The sequence below is a fragment of the Penicillium argentinense genome (genome assembly GCF_028826775.1).
Source record: "Penicillium argentinense strain IBT 30761 chromosome Unknown utg000001l_segment0_segment0, whole genome shotgun sequence".
NCBI classification, from domain to species: Eukaryota; Fungi; Ascomycota; class Eurotiomycetes; order Eurotiales; family Aspergillaceae; genus Penicillium; species Penicillium argentinense.
Genome location: NW_026622660.1, coordinates 1,444,929 through 1,467,455, shown reverse-complemented (window position 1 = coordinate 1,467,455; position 22,527 = coordinate 1,444,929). Strand labels below are relative to the sequence as shown.

Here is a 22,527-nt window from a genome sequence, read left to right as displayed (position 1 = left end):
TCATTGTGCACTTCTAGTTCCCCTTGGAAGAGTTCAAGTTTTCCATGAGGCTGCGGGCAATATCTTCAGTCCCCTTCATGGGCTGCCTGGGGGTAGGCTCTGAAGTGGCTCTGTAATGGGGGGCGGCCTCCGAAGTGGCCCTGAAACGGGGGGAGACAAAGCGGCGGGCGTCCATGCGCGGAACGACATTAGCATCGCGTTGAGCTGCTTCTGTGATGCTGGTGAGATGTGGCTTCTTGTAGTCCTGGATTCCGTAGGGAGTTTTGGCCGCTGTTCCAGCACGGTAAGAAGAAAGACCAATGCGGCCGTCAGAATCGACCGAGGCACGGATGGGCGAGACCCAATATTTGGCACCACCCGGGATAGTTGCGTCGAAGGCAGTAAGGCCCGGAGGTGTACCCTGATCAATAAAGGTCATGGCATTCAAGTCCTCCACAGCAATACCACCAACACCAGCAATAGCTTTCGACACGCGTCCCTTGAATCTACCCTTGGGGCGCAAGATGCGAGCCTCGACGGGCTTCTGGTAAGCTTGCGGACCATGTTGAGGATGGTTGTATACCGAAGCGTGTGTTCGAGTATAGGACAGACCAGCAGATGGGTGCGTCTTCGGGGGGCCAGTCACGGCATATTCGGGGGCGGAAAGCTTGGTTCCCGGGGACTGGTAGTACTTGTGGCCGATGCGCTCGCTGGGCACAGCAGGGGATGAAGGAAGGTCGAGCAACTCGAAGACAGCGGGGCCAAGGGCAAACGGGTCCTCACGAAGAGATTTGATATATGTACTGAACTCCGCATCGGTGACCTTGGGGGTCTGGACCTTCTCGAGGTCTTCCCCGTTGTCCTGGGCCTGTTTCCGCGCCTCGGCGTAGCGTTTGGCGTCATATCTCTCACGCATCTTCTGGAGCAATTCCGGCTTCTGGCGACGGATTTGCTTCAGGTAAGCTGCGAATTCCGCCTCAGTCTGTCCCGCAAGCCAAGGTCCGGTGTGTCGAAATTGTTTGGCTCCGGCCTCCCCGAGCGCCTTACTGGTTTCCGTGTTATCGACAAAGGTTTCAAACGGACTCTGATGGCGCGGAGTCATGCTTGTTGCGTAGTTAACCTTGGAGGGAAGCGACATTGGCATGTGCAATTCTTGGAACTTTTCCAGGGTCATGGTATGATCGGCCGCGGACTCGAAATCGGTGACATGTTCGTAGGTATCGAGGGCGTTCATGCGAACAACAGGTCTCGATGATTTCTCCGATGTCGACTTTGCCGGCAAAGGTCGCTTCAGACCCCAATCGCCCCGAGCTAGCGAAGACTGTGGTGTCACGATTGATGCCCGGGTAGGGTGAGGAAGTGTCGCGGTCTCGGATTCGAAAACGATCCTGGACGAGGGCGGATCCTGAGGAGGCTGCAAGGCCTGTGGGAGTGCGAACAAACGGGACTTTCGCAGAAGATTCGCCGTAGGCGATACCCTTGCGGCCGCCATCTTGCTCAATTGACGATGTGATGGAGCTGGACGGGGCTTGCGCAGAAAAGTTGGCTCGGAACACGGGTCAAGCCGATACGGTGAGGCGTAGTGACCTAAAATGCAGTTCCCCATACGTAGTGGCCGGTGGGTCACTAGCAACGAGTACTATTATCTGGATTTAGGCAATGTTCTTGATTTTTCAGTATATGGGAAGGTTCTATTTTCTCTCCATAAGCCGTCTAATTGATCGCGTTCCCGTGATTTAATATCCCCACTACGCACCAACGGCCAGCAAAGAGTCAATACTATCAGAGACCGATTGCTGCAACGTGCGATATTTGAGTCCCAAAACCTGTTGTGACCGTTGATTGTCAATCCCATATATGTTTTCTGGGAGGTCACTGGGCGAGTCCTTGGGCGGAAGCTTTGACTCTAATTCAGGATGACTCTGGCGAGTGATGTCGACGAGATCCTTGTTGGAGAAATAACCAGCGGTGACAAAGAACCTCTGACCGCCAGCCTCGTTGACCTCAATAGCACGGACATGTGCAAGTGCAACATCTCGAACATCTACCCACAGGAATGTCCCCGTCGGAGCAATCTTCTCCTTCATCTGACCTTGGATGATGTTTCGTAGACGTTGGTTCGATGTGTTGACTGCCTCCAATGAATTCAGGTAATGAACAATTGGACCCAGCACCAGAGGTGGGTTGATAGTTGCAACATTGAAGTTTGGCTTTTCGTTGGCCACGAAGTCCCAGGCGGCTTTCTCGGCGAATGTCTGCGAGAAATGGTCAATAAAGGACTCTGATCCGCCGAGGCCCACGATACTGCACCTTGCTTGCCCGGTAAACATTGGCATGATCCATAGCTTCTTCCCAGGTAACTGGATTCCAGTCTTTCTCACTGTACACCGTCGGGTGCTGCTTGGGGTTCACAATTGCAGCGAATGAAGATGTGATGACAACCCGCTTCACCGTAGGCGCATGGGCCTTGACGGCTTTCAGAATACCGGTAGTTCCTTTGATAGCAGGGTCCAGGAAGTCCTTTACTGGATCTTGGACGTTGAAGTGGAACGGCGATGCCGTGTGAAGAACATAATCAAACGGTGGATTCGATTTGACCGCCTGTTCGAGCATGTCAGCATTATGAGCTTATGAGGTGCCAGAGACTTCTTTCTGACCTCTTCGAATGCTCCCTCTTGAGCAACGTCCTTGACGATAACATAGGACAGCTTCTCCTTGGGCGTGTGAGGATGGGCCTCGATGATTCGCTTGCCCTTTTCTTCCGATCGGACAGTAACCACAGTCTCGAATCTAAAAGTCCACTGCTGTCAGCACTGAGAAAGCATCACAATTCAAAATGCACATTACCCATGTTCTAGCAAAATATCAAGGACATGGGCAGCAATGAAAGCCGCTGGCGCCTATTGCAGTTGGTTAGATCCATGACGTGAGTTGGTGATTGCTTGTCGTCCACTTACCTGTGAGGAGAATTTTGACCATATTGCCGATTGAGAGTACCTATGCGATCTAACAGTGGTGAAGTGGGTAAGAATTTGAATTAGAACGCTTTGTGAAGTCGAGGACCTCCTCAGCTTTTATGGTCTCCGTACCCCTCGATCCCGTCATCACCCCCACCACATTCCACCGGCTCGGAGGTGCAGTGTCGCTTACAAATAAGCATAATCGGCATAGTATTGCCGCTTTTGATGGAAGGTAGGAGTTAGTCGTGCTATAAACCCGTGTATCTCCGTATATTGTATTGCACTCTCTATATGAAACTGTCAGCAGTCACATCCGTCATACACTGTGAGTCGATCATCAAATCGCTATCGTCGGAGCAATGGAGATATGATAACCGGATCATTTTGTCTCACATTTACGTGCGCTGACCGCATATACCTGTAAACCTACAAAATAGCCACGAGCGATTTTTCTCTTGAGGAAGATGCAATCTCCAGTCAGACCTTTTGTAGAGAGCTGATCTTAAAAGCTTGGTACTAGCAGGGATGACGTCGCCTGCAGAACGTGATTAACTAGGTTCCCATTGGACACCATGCAGATTGAATACACACATGAAAAGTAGGATAGTGCAAGACAAACTCCAGAGTTTAGCCCAAGTCAAATGCTTCTTTCTGAAGACCTTAAATCGGTGACCGGTTTCATGCACAAGTTGATTAGTAACCATTGTCCTAGTAACTAACTAGTTAGTTATCATCCTGGGACAGCTTGGTGGAACGAGAGAGTATCAGGTACCCTGACGTGTTTTCAATACGTGGTAGAGATAGGAAGCAACTATGTTCGAGTAAACTCCGTATAGTAGAGCTCGTATGGGCTTGTGATATGCTATTAGGATTCGGTAGCCTAGGCCCCCGACGTGTCTTGCAAGATGGTATAGATTCACATCACACACAAGCACCTAGATCTCTGAAGGCACTGCGAGATCATTGCATTCTGAAAAGATAACATAAAAAAACACCTGGAAGATCTCGAGCCACGCATGCTTCAAATTCTTGGAATTTATTCTAGAGCGCAAGTTTCGACTACAGCGAAAGGGCGACCCGTTCCAGTTCCCGCGCGGTGAAAGGCGGTGGCCCGTGCGCGACGGTTCTCCAACCTGAGCATCACGCCCGACCTTCCCTCCTCCAAGTCCATGCGACCTGCGCCTCAGCTTTCCCAAGAGGTCGGCTTCAAATGTCCACCCGGGGCCGCGTCTCGCAATCATGGCGCAAACAGGCCCTATTACCGACGTGACTCAGCGATTATTTACAGAGCTGAAGTCGAAGAACGAGGAGATCCGACTTCGAGCTGCCTACGAGCTCTATGACAACGTCCTCTCGGTCTCACGAGGTGCGGGCGACATCCCATACCTCAGGAGGTTCTGACAACGTGCTAACATCTCCTCTCCCTCTAGACTGGCCTTCCGAGAGGTTCGTGGAGTACTACAATACGGTCAGCCAACGGATCGCCCAGCTCGTGGTGACGGGTAACGATGCGAATGAACGAATCGGCGGCCTCCTAGCACTTGACCGATTGATCGATTTCGATGGAGTCGACGCGGCCCAGAAAACAACACGCTTTGCCAGCTACCTACGGAGCGCCCTTCGAAGCAATGACAATGTCGTGTTGGTTTACGCAGCTCGGTCGCTGGGACGTCTGGCAAAGCCGGGTGGGGCTCTCACCGCGGAGTTAGTGGAAAGTGAGATCCAGTCGGCTCTAGAATGGCTGCAGTCAGAACGACAAGAAAGTCGGCGTTTCGCAGCTGTGCTTGTGATCGGGGAGCTTGCGAAGGGTTCGCCGACACTTCTCTACGGCTTCGTACCCCAGATCTTTGAGCTCGTCTGGGTTGCGCTACGAGACCCCAAGGTATTGATTCGAGAAACCGCAGCGGAGGCTGTTGGAAAATGCTTCGAGATCATTGTCGCTCGTGATGCACAAGTGCGGCAGTCTTGGTTCGCCAGGATTTACGATGAGGCACTGCTGGGTCTAAAATCCCACAATATCGACTGGATTCACGGATCACTTTTAATTCTGAAAGAGCTGATTCTGAAGGGTACCATGTTCATGAAAGAGCACTATAGAAATGCTTGCGAAATTGTCCTTCGCCTCAAGGACCACCGAGATCCCAAGATCCGCACCCAAGTCGTCCTTACCATTCCTATCCTAGCATCCTACGCCCCTACCGACTTTATCGAGACCTACCTACACCGATTCATGATTTATCTCCAAGCTCAACTCAAGAGGGACAAGGAGCGGAACTCGGCATTTATCGCGATTGGCAAGATTGCAAATGCAGTTGGACCGGCAATTGCAGGGTACCTTGATGGAATCATCATATACATCCGAGAGGGACTTGCTATGAAAGCGAGGAGCCGGGCGAGCGTGAATGAGGCCCCGATGTTTGAGTGCATCAGCATGCTTTCCCTGGCTGTGGGGCAAGCCCTCAGCAAATATATGGAGGCTCTTCTTGATCCCATCTTTGCTTGCGGCCTCAGCAAATCATTGACTCAGGCCCTGGTTGACATGGCACACTACATCCCCCCAATCAAGCCCGCTATTCAAGAAAAGCTCCTTGATATGCTGAGCATCATTCTGTGCGGAACGCCATTTCGGCCACTGGGGTGTCCCGAGCATCGCTTGCCTCCAATGCCCTCGTTTGCGAAGGACTTTGCAGCCCAAGACTCCCACACCGACCCTGAGATTGCGCTGGCTCTCCACACCCTCGGAAGCTTTGACTTCTCTGGCCATATCTTGAACGAGTTTGTGCGCGATGTTGCCATCAACTATGTCGAAAACGATAATCCTGAGATTCGGAAAGCATCGGCACTCACTTGCTGTCAGCTCTTCGTGCACGACCCGATTATCAACCAGACTAGTGGTCACTCGATCCAGGTCGTCAGTGAAGTGATTGACAAGCTTCTGACCGTTGGCATCGGCGACCCCGATCCAGAAATCCGGCGGACTGTACTGTGGTCATTGGATCGCAAGTTCGATCGTCATTTGGCGCGACCAGAAAATATTCGCTGTTTATTCCTGGCAGTCAATGATGAGGTTTTCGAAGTCAAAGAAGCCGCGATATGTATTATCGGTCGTCTCTCCAGTGTCAACCCAGCATATGTCTTCCCACCACTGCGAAAACTGTTGGTCAACCTTCTGACCGGGCTAGGCTTTGCCAACACGGCTCGCCAAAAAGAAGAGACCGCGCAGCTGATCAGCCTGTTCGTCTCCAATGCAACCAAGCTCATCAGGTCCTACGTCGACCCCATGGTAACAGCACTGTTGCCAAAGTCAACAGACACCAATCCCGGCGTTGCTGCCGTCACGTTGAAAGCGGTTGGCGAGCTCGCCAATGTTGGCGGAGGCGAAATGAGGCGGTATCTTCCACAGATCATGCCCATTATCTTGGATTCACTCCAGGATCTTTCTTCTCATACAAAACGTGAAGCCGCGTTGAAGACTTTGGGACAACTAGCTGGCAACTCGGGCTACGTCATCGAGCCTTATATTGATTATCCTCATCTTCTCGATGTTTTGATCAACATAATCAAGACCGAGCCCACAGGAGCTTTGAGAAAAGAAACCATCAAGCTCGTCGGTGTCCTTGGAGCTCTGGATCCCTACAAATACCAGCAAATCAGTGACATTGAGCCCGATGTCCACCACATCAATGAAATACAGAATGTCTCGGATGTTGCCTTAATCATGCAGGGCCTCACTCCCTCCAACGAGGAGTATTACCCCACCGTGGTCATCCATACCTTGCTGCAAAATATCTTGCGTGAGAACTCCCTGGTCCAATACCATTCTGCTGTCATCGATGCCATTGTAACTATCTTCAAGACCCTTGGTCTTAAGTGTGTTCCGTTCCTTGGGCAAATCGTCCCGGCTTTCATTTCGGTCATAAGGAGCTCTCCACCTAGCCGTCTTGAGTCTTACTTCAACCAGATGGCCATCTTAGTTAACATTGTGCGGCAGCACATTCGTGCATTCCTACCAGAAATTATTGACGTGATCCGTGAATTCTGGGATGCTTCCTACCAAGTCCAAGGTACTATCCTATCTCTGGTCGAAGCCATTGCTAGGTCTCTCGAAGGAGAATTCAGAAAGTTTCTCGCTCGCCTGGTTCCGTTGATGCTTGATACTTTAGAGAAGGACTCAACACCACGCCGTCAACCATCAGAGAAAATTCTCCATGCTTTCCTGATCTTTGGATCTAGTGGCGAGGAATACATGCACCTGATAATTCCTTCCATTGTCCGTCTCTTTGATCGACAACAAAATCCGCAAAGTATCCGCAAATCTGCGATTGACAGCCTGACAAAGCTTTCTCGTCAAGTGAACGTTTCCGACTTTGCATCTCTCATGGTCCATTCCCTATCACGGGTAGTTGCTAGCGGGGACCGAGTATTGCGACAGGCTGCTCTAGACTGCGTTTGCGCACTCATTTTCCAGCTTGGGCAAGACTTTACTCACTACATCCATCTATTGAACAAGGTCCTCAAGCAGCACCAGATCACACATGTCAACTACCAGATCCTGGTGACGAAGCTCCAAAAGGGAGATCCACTGCCTCAAGATCTGAATCCTGAAGAAAATTACGCCTATCCTGCCGATGACACCAGCTTCGCGGAAATTGGCCAGAAGAAGATTGTTGTGAATCAGCAACACCTGAAGAATGCTTGGGATGCGTCACAAAAGTCCACCCGGGAAGATTGGCAAGAGTGGATTCGTCGTTTCAGCGTAGAGCTTCTCAAGGAATCTCCATCCCCAGCTCTGCGGGCATGTGCCAGTTTGGCTGGCATTTACCAACCGCTCGCTAGGGATCTTTTCAACGCTGCATTCGTGTCTTGCTGGACCGAACTTTATGACCAGTATCAAGAGGAGCTGGTCCGATCGATCGAAAAGGCACTTACGTCGCCAAACATCTCCCCCGAGATTCTTCAAATTCTTCTCAATCTTGCTGAGTTCATGGAACATGACGACAAAGCACTCCCAATTGACATTCGGACACTTGGGAAATATGCTGCGAAGTGCCATGCTTTCGCCAAAGCACTCCATTACAAGGAGCTTGAGTTTGAGCAAGATCAAAATTCGGGTGCTGTTGAAGCTCTCATCACCATCAACAACCAGTTGCAGCAATCAGATGCCGCTATTGGTATTTTGCGCAAGGCACAAGCCTACCGTGACGTGGAGCTAAAGGAAACCTGGTTCGAGAAGCTTCAACGATGGGATGAGGCCTTGGCTGCCTATAAACGCCGCGAGAAAACCGACCCCGACAGCTTCGGTATCACCATGGGTAAGATGCGCTGTTTACACGCTCTTGGAGAATGGAAGGTTCTTTCAGACCTGGCGCAAGAGAAATGGAATCAAGCATCACTGGAGCACCGTCGGGCTATCGCTCCTCTGGCCGCTGCTGCCGCATGGGGCCGTGGACAGTGGGAGCTCATGGATTCCTATCTTGGTGTCATGAAGGAGCAATCTCCGGATCGGTCCTTCTTCGGCGCCATCCTCGCCATCCACCGCAACCAGTTCGACGAAGCCAACATGTACATTGAAAAGGCACGAAATGGGCTCGACACAGAGTTGTCTGCGCTCCTTGGAGAATCGTACAACCGGGCATACAACGTTGTCGTCCGAGTCCAGATGCTTGCCGAGTTGGAGGAGATCATCACATACAAGCAGAATGTCGGAGATCCAGAGAAGCAAGAGGCCATGCGCCAAACCTGGAATCAGCGGCTGCTTGGATGCCAGCAGAATGTGGAGGTGTGGCAACGCATGTTCAAGGTCAGGGCTCTCGTCACTGCGCCGCGTGAGAACCTTGATATGTCAATCAAGTTCGCCAATCTCTGCCGCAAGTCTAATCGCATGGCCCTTGCGGAGAGATCGCTTGCTTCGCTCGAAACAGTCGTTTCAGATGCTTCTGGTACCCGTACCATCTCGCCTCCCGAAGTTACATATGCTCGACTGAAGTTCAGCTGGGCAAATGGACATCAGCAAGACGCCCTCGAGATGCTCAAAGAATTCACTGCTGATTTGAGTGATGACTTGTCCAAATACAACACCCTGATGGTCTCACACAATGAGCACCACGGAATCAATGGCGTGAACGGTATGGCAGACCCGACCCATCCTGAAGCCATCAACCTGCGTGAACGGGTTGGTGATGTCGCCAAGTTCAAAAGGTTGCTCTCCAAGAGTTACCTGCGTCTAGGAGAGTGGCAAACTGCTCTTCAGAAGGGCGATTGGCGAGCAGAGTATGTTCGTGAGGTGCTCAGTGCCTACTCAGCAGCTACCCAGTATAATCGCGATTCATACAAAGCCTGGCACTCTTGGGCTTTGGCAAACTTTGAGGTTGTCACGACAATTTCGAATCAAGCCAACCGAGACACCAAGCCTGCTCCAGTCCCTGCGCACATTGTAACAGAGCACGTCATTCCTGCCATTCGTGGTTTCCTGCGGTCTATCGCGTTGTCCTCAACTTCTTCCTTACAAGACACTCTGAGATTGCTTACGCTGTGGTTCACTCACGGCGGCGACCACGAGGTCAATACTGTTGTTACTGAGGGATTCACCAGCGTCAACATCGATACCTGGCTCGCCGTCACTCCTCAGCTGATTGCGCGAATCAATCAACCCAACATTAGGGTTCGCGGGTCGGTTCATCGACTCCTCGCCGAAGTTGGCAAAACACATCCCCAGGCCTTGGTCTATCCATTGACGGTGGCTATGAAATCAAATGTGACTCGCCGCTCGCAGTCAGCCAGCAACATCATGGAAAGCATGCGGCAGCATAGTGCCAAGCTTGTTGAGCAAGCCGATCTTGTCAGTCACGAGTTGATCCGAGTTGCCGTATTGTGGCATGAACTCTGGCATGAAGGCCTGGAAGAAGCGTCGCGCCTCTACTTCGGTGATTCTAATGTCGAGGGTATGTTCGCAACCCTGGCTCCCCCTGCACGACATGCTGGACAAGGGCGCCGAAACCCTCCGTGAAGTGTCTTTTGCGCAGGCGTTTGGCCGTGACCTCGCAGAAGCCAAGCATTACTGCATGCTTTACCGTCAAACACAGGAGATCGGTGATCTCAACCAGGCGTGGGATCTCTACTATACTGTGTTCCGCAAGATCAGCCGACAACTTCCGCAGCTGTCGATCCTTGATCTCAAATACGTCTCACCCCGCCTCAAGGACTGCTCTGATCTCGACTTAGCTGTTCCGGGAACTTACCAGAGTGGTCGCCCCGTCATTCGTATCATCAGCTTCGACCCTATCCTGCATGTTTTGCAAACCAAGAAGCGCCCTCGCCGGATGACTCTCAAGGGTAGCAATGGAAGTTCATACATGTACGCTCTCAAGGGTCACGAGGATATTCGACAAGATGAACGAGTAATGCAGCTCTTTGGTCTCTGCAACACTCTTCTGGATAATGACGGCGAGAGCTTCAAGCGTCATCTCTCCGTCCAGCGATTTCCCGCGATTCCCTTGTCTCAGAGCTCTGGTCTCCTGGGATGGGTATCAAACAGTGACACCTTGCACGCATTGATCAAAGAGTACCGTGAAAGTCGCCGCATTCTACTCAATATTGAGCATCGCATCATGCTTCAAATGGCGCCGGACTACGATAGCCTCACACTGATGCAGAAGGTTGAGGTCTTCGGGTATGCCATGGACAATACCACCGGCAAGGACTTGTATCGGGTGCTATGGCTCAAGAGTAAGAGCTCTGAAGCCTGGCTTGAGCGACGTACAAACTATACTCGATCATTGGGTGTTATGTCCATGGTCGGCTACATTCTGGGTCTTGGTGACCGTCATCCTTCCAATTTGCTGCTGGATCGCATGACTGGCCGTGTCGTTCATATTGATTTCGGTGACTGTTTCGAGGTGGCCATGCACCGTGAAAAGTATCCCGAGCGGGTTCCATTCCGTCTCACTCGCATGTTGACTTTCGCGATGGAAGTGAGCAACATCGAGGGAAGCTACCGTATTACGTGCGAGGCTGTGATGCGTGTTCTCCGAGAGAACAAGGACTCCCTGATGGCCGTTTTGGAAGCTGTAAGTTCTCGGGTTGCTTCCTTGCTGTCTCCGTTGGAAGACGGCAACTAACATATTCTTTAGTTCATTCACGATCCCTTGATCAACTGGCGCCTTGGGGCTCAGGAATCCCCCGACCGAGTTTCTCTCACAGCCGAACGCCGCCAGTCCATCATCGAAGGCATCAACGCCGAACATGGTGTCCAATCCAACACTTACAACCGCCACCGTCGTCCATCAATCCTGGAAGGCGGCATTCTTGATACCCAAGAAGGAGTTCCGGCCGAGGCTCGTGAAGCTCAGAACGCGCGTGCTCTCCAGGTCCTTGCTAGGGTCAAGGAGAAGCTCACCGGACGCGACTTCAAGCACTATGAAGAGCTCAACGTTAGCGACCAGGTTGACAAGCTGCTTGCGCAGGCTACCAGTGTGGAAAATATTTGCCAGCACTGGATCGGCTGGTGCAGTTTTTGGTGAACGATACTTGTTTCTTGCGGCTGGAGACTTGCTCCTCTCCTGGTGCTTCCCGGCATGGTTATGTGATGTGACATGATGAGTTTCTTCTTCTGATATGCGCTGCCGATTTCTCTCTTTCTTTCCTCTTGTATTTACAGGGGCCCCTTATTTTGCTGTTTTCATAATTGCTCTTTTTGTCCTTTTGGGGTGTCTACTCCTTGCAGCTTATTGCTATAGCATGGCCTGAGAGTCCATAATGAGGTCTGGACTGGGTCGCCGCTCTAGATTTTGTTGATTCAACAGTAATGGAGCACAAGATATCCTGTTTCTTGTACTTGAATCTAGATTTCTTGCACTCTTGTTGTCAGCCCTTAGAAAATACGTACCTTGGATATATGTAGTATATATTTGTGCCCTCCCGATGACGTGGCCCGTTCCTTGCATGTGACTGGGGAATCCGGGGTAGACCGATAACTACGCTGGGCAATGCGAAACTCCAAGGAGGTTACTGAAATATCAGCAATAAACAATCTGTGTTATACTAAGTGCTTGTTGCGTGGTGTTGACACACTGAAGCGTCAGATTCCAATGATGGATGGACCGCGCGGACAGAGTGGGCACGCTGGAATTCCAGCCGAGGTCGGTCTGAAGCGGAGAACCTCCTCTCCCGCAACTTCCCCCTTCTCAACTTCCCATACCAACATGGGCGGTTGAGCTGGTATCCTGGACCAAGCCCACCATGTCGAGCTCAGAGGCCGCCCCAGGCGCTCCTGCGGGAGCTTCTGAGAAGGCACCCGACATCCACCCGGTGCTCCAAAATGCTCTGCGCCTCTCCCTCAGCGCCAAAGAGTACCGCGCCCTCCACGCCATCACAGTCAAGCGCGCCCCCCAGCGCCCGGGGAAAGCTTCCTACCCCCTCCAGCTTCGATGCGATGTCCCACTCGAGTAACCGTCACAATGAGGCGGCTCTGCGCGCATCACTTCGTCTTTTGTGGGCTCTGGGCTCGTAGTGAAGCTGCTGGAGATCGTCACAAGTCGCTTTCGAGGTGGTGCTACAGAGTAAGACAGTTTCTCTTTCGCAACTCATTCAACTACATGCACTTTCGTTCTATTCCCAACTAACAATATTTTTGGCGCTCTCCCAGAAAGAAACCCCGTGTCCCGCTTCATCGTTCTCCAACACTCCGTCTTTCCTTTTCCCTGTCCCTCTTGCTCCTCCTCCACCGTCTGCTCTACCGATTCCTCGTCCGACTTCGGGCAAATCTGCGCACCGATGACGCGAAGCCGTTCCGCGAGCGGAACCCGCGAATCTCGCGTGCACTTACTTCACGCTTTGCCCCGGCCATCGGCGCAAGTTTGGCGGGGTTTGCCGTAGGAATCATGCCCCAGGAACAGCTTCGTCTCACCGGGGCGATTTACTGGAGTACGCGGAGTCTAGAATTTCTTTTCAATCTCGTGAATTCAAAGGGACTGCTCGGGAAGCGCCCATGGTGGTTCGGCAGCTGGCTGCTGATGCCCGTGTCGTGCGCCCAGCTTTTCCATGCGTTCGTATTTGATCGCGAGACCACGCCCAAGGTAAGCCTCCGGGCAAAAGCATCCATTAAAAATAATCCAAAATAAAGCTGACCTATCTGATAGTGGTTCGGTAATGTCATCATGAAGCTCTCCCCGAGCTATATTCCAGACCGACCGGAGTCGCTCCCTGCCAACATTGCCTGGCCGGAGAAAGAGCAGATCGTGGACTCCCTGGCATCTATTGCGGATTTGCGCTGGCCGTAAGTACTGACCAATTAGCTTAATACTATGAATATATCGAGGACTAACAATATCCAGGGCATTCGTGTCACCCATTCTGCACCCAGGCGATCCCAATATCTTGCCCTCCTCGGTCAAGGCCATCTCTCCGATCACAGGTCCCGCACACCCATCAATCACACAGCTCTCTTGCGCGCTGCTTCATCCCGGGGTACCAAGCTGTAGCACCGCATTTCTGCACCACATTCTGCTCTCGGTGCCGCCCCTTGCGCGGTTCCTGACGACAGTGACCCTGGCACTGAGCATCCCCAAGATCAAGAGCATCCTCAGTCAACCGATAACCTCCATCAATTCTATTTGCAAGCGTATTATTGTGATGACTGCAGTTCTCTCGGCGGCCATCGGCTCGGCCTGGGGCAGCGTCTGCATGCTTAATAGTACCCTGCCCCGCTCGACTCTGCCTACCAAGCGCTTCTTCCTCAGCGGTGCGTTGGGTGGACTACCGTTCTTGTTCCTGAGCAGCAGCCGCAGTGTTTTCCTTTATTTCTTCCGCGCTGCCGTGGACTCGGCCTGGAAGACTGGTGTGAACCGCGGCCTGTGGAAGGGACGTCGCGGTGGAGATATGTGGATTCTGGTGCTGTCGTGGGCGGTGATCGGCTCGATCCTCGAGGCGAATCCGTCGGCTGTTCAAGGTAGCGGTCTGCGCAAAGGACTGGCGTGGATGCGCGGCGACGGATTTGTCGATCCCGCGGCCCTTGAGAAGCGCAAGGCCCGTCGCGAATCGAAGAGGGCTGAGCTGTAAGCGAGTTACTCACAGGTCGAACTGTATCCATGGTTTCATTTTTATACACACTCTTCCTGTGTCTGTAGCTAGCTGTTGTAACTTTGCAACGGTGTCTCAACTAATGCCCTCGCGCTGTTTGCGAAGAGCGGTGACTTTAAATGATGCTCGAGGACACCATCCCAAAGGTACCCTAGGTAGGCCAAGGGTCCGTTCTGTATATGATTTGCGTACAATTCATTTTAGCATAGCCTTCCAAGGCCATCTCCATTTTGTAGGAGCTCAAAAGTGTTGTAGCGGTGCAGCGTGGAACTCGCTTTCCGACCCCACGTTCTCGGAGAATGGACTCCGCATCCGCCGATCTTTAAAAGCCGGGGTAGCTTCGCCCTTCCCGACCTCAACCCAGCCTCAATCCGTTATTTCTCGTCCCCTTTTCACGGCGTGTACGAATAGCAACATCATTTTCCACACATTCACTCGTCTGCCAAAATGTCCGCCCGCAGAATGAAGATCGGCTGCGCCGGTCTCGGCCGTATGGGTAAGCGCCATGCTCTGAACTTCCTCGAGCGCACCCCTCGCGCCGAGCTCGTCGCCGCCAGCTCGCCCGACCCTGCCGAGCTCGAATGGGCCAAAACACACCTGGTGCCCTTTGGTGTGAAGCTGTACCAGAACTATGACGATATGCTGAAGCATGAGGGTCTGGAAGCTATTGTCGTGGCCTCGGCGACTGCGGTGCACGCTGAGCAGGCAATCAAGGCAATTGAGGCCGACAAGCACGTTCTCTGTGAGAAGCCGCTGTCGACTAGCGTGGAAGTTGTGAGTCTAGTCATTTCCCGTCTATATAGTAAAACCGACTAGGGACGTTTCCGTCGCTAACATATACCCCCGGATAGTCCCAATCGGTCGTGGACGCAGCAGCCAAGAAGCCAAACCTGAAAGTGATGTGCGGATTCTCGCGCCGCTTCGATAAGTCCTACCGCGACGCCTACTCAAAGATGCAAGCCGGCCTCATCGGCGCGCCCTCCGTCCTCCGCAGCCAAACCTGCGACAAGCTCGACCCGTCCGGTTTCTTCGTCGCATATGCCCAGTTCTCTGGCGGTATCTTCGTCGACTGCTCCATCCACGACATTGACCTGACGCTGTGGTTCTTTGGCGCTGAGAGCAAGGTCAAGTCCGTCTCCGCGGTGGGTATCACAGCTGTGGAGCCTGATCTGCGCAAGCACAACGACCGCGATAACGCCGTGGGACTGGTGGAGTTCCACGATGGCAGAATTGCGTACTTCTACGCTTCGCGTATGATGGCAGCCGGCCAGGAAGATACGACTGAGATCATTGGTACCAAGGGCAAATTGGCTGTTAACACCCAGCCGGCTATGAACCATGTCAACCTGTTCGATGACACTGGTATTCGCCGGGAGATTCCTCAGACTTACTGGGATCGCTTCGAGTACGCTTTCGTTACCGAGGCTAACGAGTTTGCTGCGGCTGTCCTGGACAACAAGCCGCTTCCTTTGGAGCTGACCGCTGCTGTGCAAGCGGTGCGCATTGGGGCTGCGCTCCAGGAGTCTCTAATTACCGGACAGAAAATTTTCTTCGATGAGCAGGGCAACCGTATTGAGGCTGCTCGTCTTTAATGATTTTATTAGAAGATTAGAGATAGATCTGGATATAGCGCATAAAATATACAGTGCATTTTTTTACAAAATTTTATCCTTGCCACCGTAGTATGAGACGTAGTTCGCTGCCTCCATGAGTATGCTTTAGTTGCACTAGCAATACCTGATAGAACAAAACCGTAAACATTAAGTTGAAGCTGCGATCTAAAAATACTAATAAAGTATGAAGACCATTAAAAAGCCTGCCAGTGTGTGCGATACTCCGGGCATGATTTGATTCAGGGCACTGCTGAGTGGCCGGCAAATGCGGCCCGATCAGGCATGGAAGTGAGGTTCCGGCGAGGGCCAGCTGTCCCGCCCTGGTGATGTGGGCCATGCACAAAAGCCGGGTCTCGGATTCTTACAACCATTGCTACAATTTTCTACTGAACAAGGAGAGGTTCATGCAAGTAACTTTGCACGGTCTATTTCATGTGGACCGGGGAAAATTCATTTCGTAGTCGTTAAAACTTGTTTCAAACGCTTCATCATGATCGACAAAATAAAAAGAAATAAAAGTGGGAATCTCAGAATGGGTGGGCAAGAACCGAAATGTGCAAACTTCTAGAAATTCTTTCTTGTTTCAGATGCAGTTCTTCACCACCGGACGACCTTGTTAGGGAAGTACTCGTCAATGAGCTCCATATAGTAAGGCTTGAGCTCCTCGGCACTAGGGATGCCGTCGCTCTTGCTGTATAGGTCGTAGGGGTTGAAGGCCTTGACAGCGCGAAGCATCTCCTTATCATGGTCATCCATGAGTTCGTGGTAGGCACCGGCGCTGTGCCACGGGTAGAAAGAGTGGTAGCGGATCATGGCCAGAGCCTCGTCGGGCAGGGTCGACTGCTCCTTGGCAATGTGGTACAGGTATTCGTCGTGGCCCCAGGAGAGCATAACCTTGTCAAGACCGCAACCGGGGCTGTAGATACCGAACTTGGTGTCATAGACGGGGTGCTCGAAGTCCTCGTTGTCCTTGAAGGAGTCTCGGCCGTAGATAATGCGCTCGTCGAAGCCGATGCCGACAGGGAAAGTGTCGCCGACGACATCCCACTGGCCCTGGGCGTCGTAGAAGAAGAGCAGCTTGCCGAGGTCGTGGATCAGACCGGTCAGCTGCATCCAGCGGGGCTTGCCATCACGACGGATAGCTTCGGCTGACTGCAGGAGGTGCTCGATCTGGGACAGGCTGGTGTCGGGGTCAGACTCGTCAATGAGGGTGTTCAGCTTCTCCATCGCCTCCCAGACGGTCATCTCGGCGCGGGTCTTGCTGTGGAAGTCGTGGCGAGCCTTCAGGTTGTAGGCGACGGTCTGCTTGGTGTGCTGCTCCTTGTAGAAGTTCTTGACCCGGTCACATGCATCCTCATACTGGCGGAAGTTGGTCTTGTCCTTCTCCTTGTCGAACTCAGACTCGTCGTAGAGATCCCTCCCCTCGGCTTCCTTCTTCATGTTGGCCTTGAGGACGTTGACCTCATCGATAGCATCGGAGGTTTCCTCCAGCGCCTGACCATCTCGCATCTTGTTGGCGAAGACGGGGGCCGGGGCATTCTCGAGGGCGACGGGTGCCATCTTGAATGTGTGGTGCGTTTTTGGATGTGGGTGGAAAGAGCGAGTCAAAAGGTGCTAGTCACTCTTGGTTTTTCTCCAAGGATAGTATGATCAGAAGACTTCCAGAGTCAGATCTATGGCAAGTCAAGATGTAACGAGAGAGTACGTTGAAGAGAAGTTGAAGTAACACGCCGGAGTAGATCCATTTTTATAGAGAATGGCAAACCGCGTCCAGATTTCCGATGTTCAGCCAGCCGGGGAAAATTGCTGTGTGTGCAATCCGCAACCCCATACGATCGCCCATGATTTGCAGGGATAGCAGGTGCGAACAAGCATCGTGGGGCATCATCACGGATTCCAGAATCCGTATCTCGACCCCCACTCCACCCCTGGCCCAGCAGGGTTGCTGATTGGGCCGCCCCCGTCGCCTGGTGGACACGTGGGGAAGTGATGTCAGGCGTGGGCGACAGGCCTAGGATTCTGGTTTCCGGGGCTGACTGATGCACCAGCCCTGTGTGGCTCGACCCAAACGGGCTACATTGCCCGGTCCCTTGCCAGCAGCTGCCCTCGCCGAAACGTTTCCCGATCGAGCAATCGAGGGGTCCTGCTCAGCCCAGTCTCCGTTGCCGATGTGAGGCGCGATGTGAGACGTGGGGGCATTGCAGAGGGGCTCCGACAGGACGTCATCATGCTGGCTGTCGATGCTCCCGGGGCACAGCAGGAACAGATTCGGGATGAAGCTGCCATGAAATCTCCCCTCAGCGATTGAGAAGACAATGGAGTCGAGTCGAGACGCAACGACCTCGCGGCTGCGATGGGCGGGGGTTTGGGGGCCGGGTTTGATTGATGGAGAAATCGGCAAAGGGCGACGGCGGGGCAAAACACCCCGCGTGGGGGGTTGACTCGGGCCATCTTTACATCGAGCTCCCCGCCCTCTTTTCTTCTTTCTTCCTCTTACTTCCAATTCCTCTCTATATCCAATTCACACATACACAATGGCTGCAGCAGACGTCCGCTTCAAGCTCAACACCGGCGCCGAGATTCCTGCTCTCGGTCTGGGAACCTGGCAGTCCGCTCCTGGCGAGGTCGCCAATGCCGTGCGCCACGCCATCGAGGCCGGCTACCGTCACATTGACGGTGCTCTCTGCTACGGCAATGAGCACGAGGTCGGTCAGGGTATCAAGGAGGCCATTGCTGCCGGTATCGTCAAGCGCGAGGACCTCTTCGTTACCACCAAATTGTGGTGCTCCTTCCACGCTCGCGTGGAGGAGGGTCTCGAGACCAGTCTGAAGAACCTGGGCCTCGACTATGTCGACCTATACCTCATGCACTGGCCCCTGGCCATGAACCCCAAGGGTGAGTCTCTGAAAGTCGCATAAGGCCTGGAAACCGCAGCTTACAAGATCCAGGTAACCACAACATCTTCCCCAAGCTGCCTGACGGCTCGCGGGATATTGTCCACAGCCACAGCCACGTCACCACCTGGAAGGACATGGAGAAGCTCGTGGGCACGGGTAAGGTCAAGGCCATTGGTGTCTCCAACTACAGTGTCCAGTATCTGGAGGAGCTCCTGCCCCAGGCCACCATCACCCCGGCCGCCAACCAGATCGAGAACCACCCCTCTCTGCCCCAGCAGGAGATTGTCGACTTCTGCAACAAGAAGGGCATCCACATCACTGCCTACAGCCCTCTCGGCAGCACCGGCAGCCCTCTCTTCACTGCCGAGCCTATCGTCGCCGTGGCCAACAAGCGCGGTGTCACTCCTGCTACTGTCCTGCTCAGCTGGCACAGTATGTTTCCCCCGTATCTATTCCTCATGAATATTATCTAACGTTTTGCAGTCGCCCGCGGTTCCTCCGTTCTCGCCAAGTCCGTCACCCCCGCTCGCATCGCGGCCAACCGCAATGACCTGATCCACCTGGACGCCGAGGACATGGCCACCATCGCCAAGTACTCCAACGACCTGGCCGCCAAGAAGGCCTTCCAACGTTTCGTTTTCCCTCCCTTCGGTGTCAACTTTGGTTTCCCCGATAAGATGTAAGTGGCCCTGGTGGCTGTTTGATATCTCTGGGACATGTATATATGACATTTGGATAGACAGGATTCTTCACGACTATGAATAGAAAATTAGAAAATGTTTTAAAAAGTGTAGAATCCCCTGAGTTGAAGTTTTTAGATTTCTAGAAATTGTGTGTGATGTGCCTGCAGCGAAAGTAAACCACCCCATCCTCTTTCTGCCCCCCGCACAGTCGAGAGAGAAGATCTTTAGTTTAACCATCTTTCCTCTTCCCAGAATCTTCCTTGGGAAGCCTAGAACGTTCCAACCCTAGCCGTCTCCGTCGATCCACGCAGCAGGCTGCATACCTGACCGGGGTGCTGGTTATGGCATAATGGGCAAAGCAGACTCATTCATGTCCTCCGGCCAGAAATTGACGGTCATGGTATTGATATGAAAACAGACCTTGGGGCTTCCGAGGTAACCCGTAGAGACCGATCCCGTATTTTTTTACCTTCGACAGTACTTTTCATGTGCTGTTCCATCTCGAATCGGTTACCGGGGAGGTCTTTGCAATAGCCCCTGCAATCGGTCACGCATCGACAAACCCGGTGTTTGTAGCCACAAACATCGTCGGTTTGTCAGTGCAATACCTCTGGATGCCGGGTTGCAACTGTGGCCCCCGGGTCTTTCATCCTTGGCGGTTTTGCCGTCCAGGGTAAGCACTAAGGCGGTTCTAACGTAATCGGTAAGCGAGCCGCGCATGTAAGCCAGTCGCGCACCTTAAGCAACCTATTAATTTTAAATGCATTTATTTCAACAAAAACGCTATTAATCTAATTCAGCTAACTTGCTGGTCTATCTGGGCATGTCTCCCTTCTATGTCCCGGGCGCCTACATATTCCACATCCTCGCTGGGCCCGCGTAGGTGGCTGTAAACCCTCCGAAGGCCTTCCATCCCCGGGGGTGGAGCGGGTTCAATTGCTTGCTGCGACTGCATTTTTAATGCAGAGGCCTCGAAAACCGAGAGGCCCTCAGTGGAAGGCATCTGCCTGCGAGATCTAGTGCGTTTTTGTTTCTTCTTCTCGTTTTCCGCCCGTAATCCTTTGACTTCCTCCGCTAGTAAAGTAGCGCTCTGCATCGAAAGTTGGCAGCCTTTAATAAGCTGGTTTAACGCTCGATCTGATGGGCTTGGTGGACTTCGAGACCCCGTACGAAGTAAAGCTTTGATTGATGAAGCTTGCCGACGTACCTGTTTATCGGTAAAAGGGGTTTTTGGTGTAAAATTCTGGCTTGATTCGCTATCCCGGCTCGGAGGGGGGTCGGGGTTCGAAGACAAATATCAAGCTTTAAGATCACTTGATCGGGTGAAAAAGGTACCAAACCAGCTGCTCTGAAGCTATTTAAAATAGTATCGGAGCGGAAGGCTTCGTTTCGCGCGGAAGGATAAGCCTCGAGGAAATCAAGTTTGTCGATATGGTTGATTCCGTTCCGCATTTTCGTTTCAACTAGCCGACCGTACGAGCGCTTTAACACGGCAAAACAGCCGATATCGAGTGGCTGTAAAAGGTGAGACGAATGCGCAGGCATACAGATTGGTATAATATCGTTTTTTTCACAAAGTTCATCGAATTTCGGAGTCAAATGGCTTCCGTGACCATCGAGTATCAAAAGTCGATACCTTCCCTTCACACGCGAAGAAGTCGACGGAATAAAGAGCTTTTCGAGCCAACGAAGGCCGATCTCATCGGAAGTCCAGCCATTCGGACTAACCTCGAATCTCCAGTCTATCGGAAGATTATCGAACCAACCCTCGATCAAAACTTTGCCTTTAAAAATCACACACGGAGGGAGCGCCCACCCTGAAGCATTCGTACACTCGATTGTAGTCACCCACTCGCGATTTCCGGGCTGTAAAAGCGATCGCCGACCGTAGTATTCAGCCCTCGAGATAACCTTCGCGGTCGCTGTTAATCCCATCGCGAAACCAGTCTCATCGAAGTTATAAATATCGTCGGGATCGATGCCGTATTGAAGAATGGTGTTTTGAACAAGATCAAACCACTCCCTAATGATTCTTGGATCTTCGCACTTCGCACGTTCGTAATTATAACGTCTTGAGAATCGGGATGATAGGCTTGGGTGTCGTTTTACGAAGTTATAAACCCATTTTTCTCCGACGGTTTGAACTGGTGTAGTTCCGCGGGCCGCGAGAAGAAGATTCGCAGTTTCGCGTACAGTAGATGGCCGGGGCGCTGCTCCGCGATCATCTAAAGAGAGTATCCATTTTTGAAGTGATTCCTCTTCGATTTCTGTTAATTTATGCGAATTTGCGCGAGAAATCGCGCGATTTGTGGTGCCGTGACGACGATCGCGAAGTGTAGTTTCAGGCACATTATAAATGCGCGCAGCTTTGCGAACGGAGGATATTTCTTGATTTTTAATAGCCTGGATGGCTAATAATATCCTACCCTCTTGCTCTGTTGAATTTGTAGAGCCTCTGGCACGAATTGGTGGCATGGTGGGTGGTTGAATGAATTAAGTGCTAATTCATAGACGCGTTTTGGGGTGGGTGCGCGACTGGCTTACATGCGCGGCTCGCTTACCGATTACGTTATCCAGCTGAAGTAGCCACATAGCCCGCGGCTTTCTCAGCATTTTGAAAGTCTGTTCGACTTGAAAACGTGTCTTGAAGGGTACCAGCCGGATCTGGACAAATCACCAAGTGATTTTTCTTGACGCGGAAGCCGCAGGCACTAACTATATTTGCCAATATACTCGTCACGGACCCGGCATTTACCTCTTTGTGGGATGATCTGATAGAGTCCTCGTGGTCTCTGGTGGCAAAGTAGTCCTCCATTCCAAGGACTCGAATATAGCGTGAACTAATCTGCTAAGTTAGGAACTGGGAGGCATATCCACTTATTTATGCTCACATGACATTTAAGCACTTTTCTGCAGCTGTGCACCGATTCTGGAGATGCGCCGTGGCTTGTTCGGTTTGGTGTTGATGGGTCTGGTAATAATAGGCGGCAGGCCCTCTTGTGCTCCAGGGTGGGCTTTTAGAACGCAGATAATGCGATCACACTCTGAGGTCATTGCCTTAAGCTGTAGCTCGCCAGCGGGGGGGGGTGGGTTTGTGGCCATGATTGCCGCTGAGGATAGTTGTGTTGTTAGCTTCTGTGTGGCCGTAGTATTGGGAGATGCATAGTGAAGCGGAGGGTTAAAGAAGGAAGAAGTCTCCTAGTGATGTCTTACCAAATCTTTCGGGGCGTGTTGATATCCTTTCGCTCATTTGAGCCCAGAGGTTGGGTTGCGACCCGGACTGGAGCGATCATGTCCTTGTGGAGCGAAAGTTACCTTT

At 52.3% G+C, this 22,527-nt stretch overlaps 7 protein-coding genes across 7 annotated transcripts; 4 read left to right on the top strand and 3 right to left on the bottom strand.

Annotated features, from left to right (window-relative positions):
- Positions 1–13: 13 nt before the first annotated feature.
- Positions 14–1,471, bottom strand: N7532_000485 (mitochondrial 37S ribosomal protein bS1m; the record flags this gene model as incomplete). The annotated part of the gene is made up of 1 exon (XM_056612989.1): positions 14–1,471. The coding sequence occupies one exon, from the start codon at positions 1,469–1,471 to the stop codon at positions 14–16; it is 1,458 nt and encodes a 485-aa protein (XP_056480213.1).
- A 256-nt stretch (positions 1,472–1,727) lies between these two features.
- On the bottom strand, positions 1,728–2,958 carry N7532_000484 (SDR family oxidoreductase; the record flags this gene model as incomplete). Its single annotated transcript, XM_056612988.1, has 5 exons — positions 1,728–2,234; positions 2,290–2,580; positions 2,637–2,769; positions 2,827–2,872; positions 2,937–2,958. 5 exons carry the CDS (start codon positions 2,956–2,958, stop codon positions 1,728–1,730), a joined length of 999 nt encoding a protein of 332 aa, XP_056480212.1.
- A 1,220-nt stretch (positions 2,959–4,178) lies between these two features.
- Positions 4,179–11,458, top strand: tor (putative TOR pathway phosphatidylinositol 3-kinase TorA; the record flags this gene model as incomplete). The annotated part of the gene is made up of 4 exons (XM_056612987.1): positions 4,179–4,305; positions 4,370–9,880; positions 9,948–11,005; positions 11,069–11,458. The coding sequence occupies 4 exons, from the start codon at positions 4,179–4,181 to the stop codon at positions 11,456–11,458; spliced, it is 7,086 nt and encodes a 2,361-aa protein (XP_056480211.1).
- Positions 11,459–12,176: 718 nt separating this feature from the next.
- N7532_000482 (uncharacterized protein) lies at positions 12,177–13,994 on the top strand (the record flags this gene model as incomplete). The annotated part of the gene is made up of 4 exons (XM_056612986.1): positions 12,177–12,382; positions 12,583–13,012; positions 13,076–13,212; positions 13,271–13,994. The coding sequence occupies 4 exons, from the start codon at positions 12,177–12,179 to the stop codon at positions 13,992–13,994; spliced, it is 1,497 nt and encodes a 498-aa protein (XP_056480210.1).
- A 468-nt stretch (positions 13,995–14,462) lies between these two features.
- Positions 14,463–15,607, top strand: N7532_000481 (putative NAD binding Rossmann fold oxidoreductase; the record flags this gene model as incomplete). The annotated part of the gene is made up of 2 exons (XM_056612985.1): positions 14,463–14,789; positions 14,867–15,607. The coding sequence occupies 2 exons, from the start codon at positions 14,463–14,465 to the stop codon at positions 15,605–15,607; spliced, it is 1,068 nt and encodes a 355-aa protein (XP_056480209.1).
- A 618-nt stretch (positions 15,608–16,225) lies between these two features.
- On the bottom strand, positions 16,226–17,188 carry N7532_000480 (inositol oxygenase; the record flags this gene model as incomplete). The annotated part of the gene is made up of 1 exon (XM_056612984.1): positions 16,226–17,188. The coding sequence occupies one exon, from the start codon at positions 17,186–17,188 to the stop codon at positions 16,226–16,228; it is 963 nt and encodes a 320-aa protein (XP_056480208.1).
- Positions 17,189–18,162: 974 nt separating this feature from the next.
- On the top strand, positions 18,163–19,290 carry N7532_000479 (putative glycerol dehydrogenase; the record flags this gene model as incomplete). The annotated part of the gene is made up of 4 exons (XM_056612983.1): positions 18,163–18,523; positions 18,577–18,957; positions 19,009–19,204; positions 19,269–19,290. 4 exons carry the CDS (start codon positions 18,163–18,165, stop codon positions 19,288–19,290), a joined length of 960 nt encoding a protein of 319 aa, XP_056480207.1.
- Between the last annotated feature and the right edge of the window lie 3,237 nt (positions 19,291–22,527).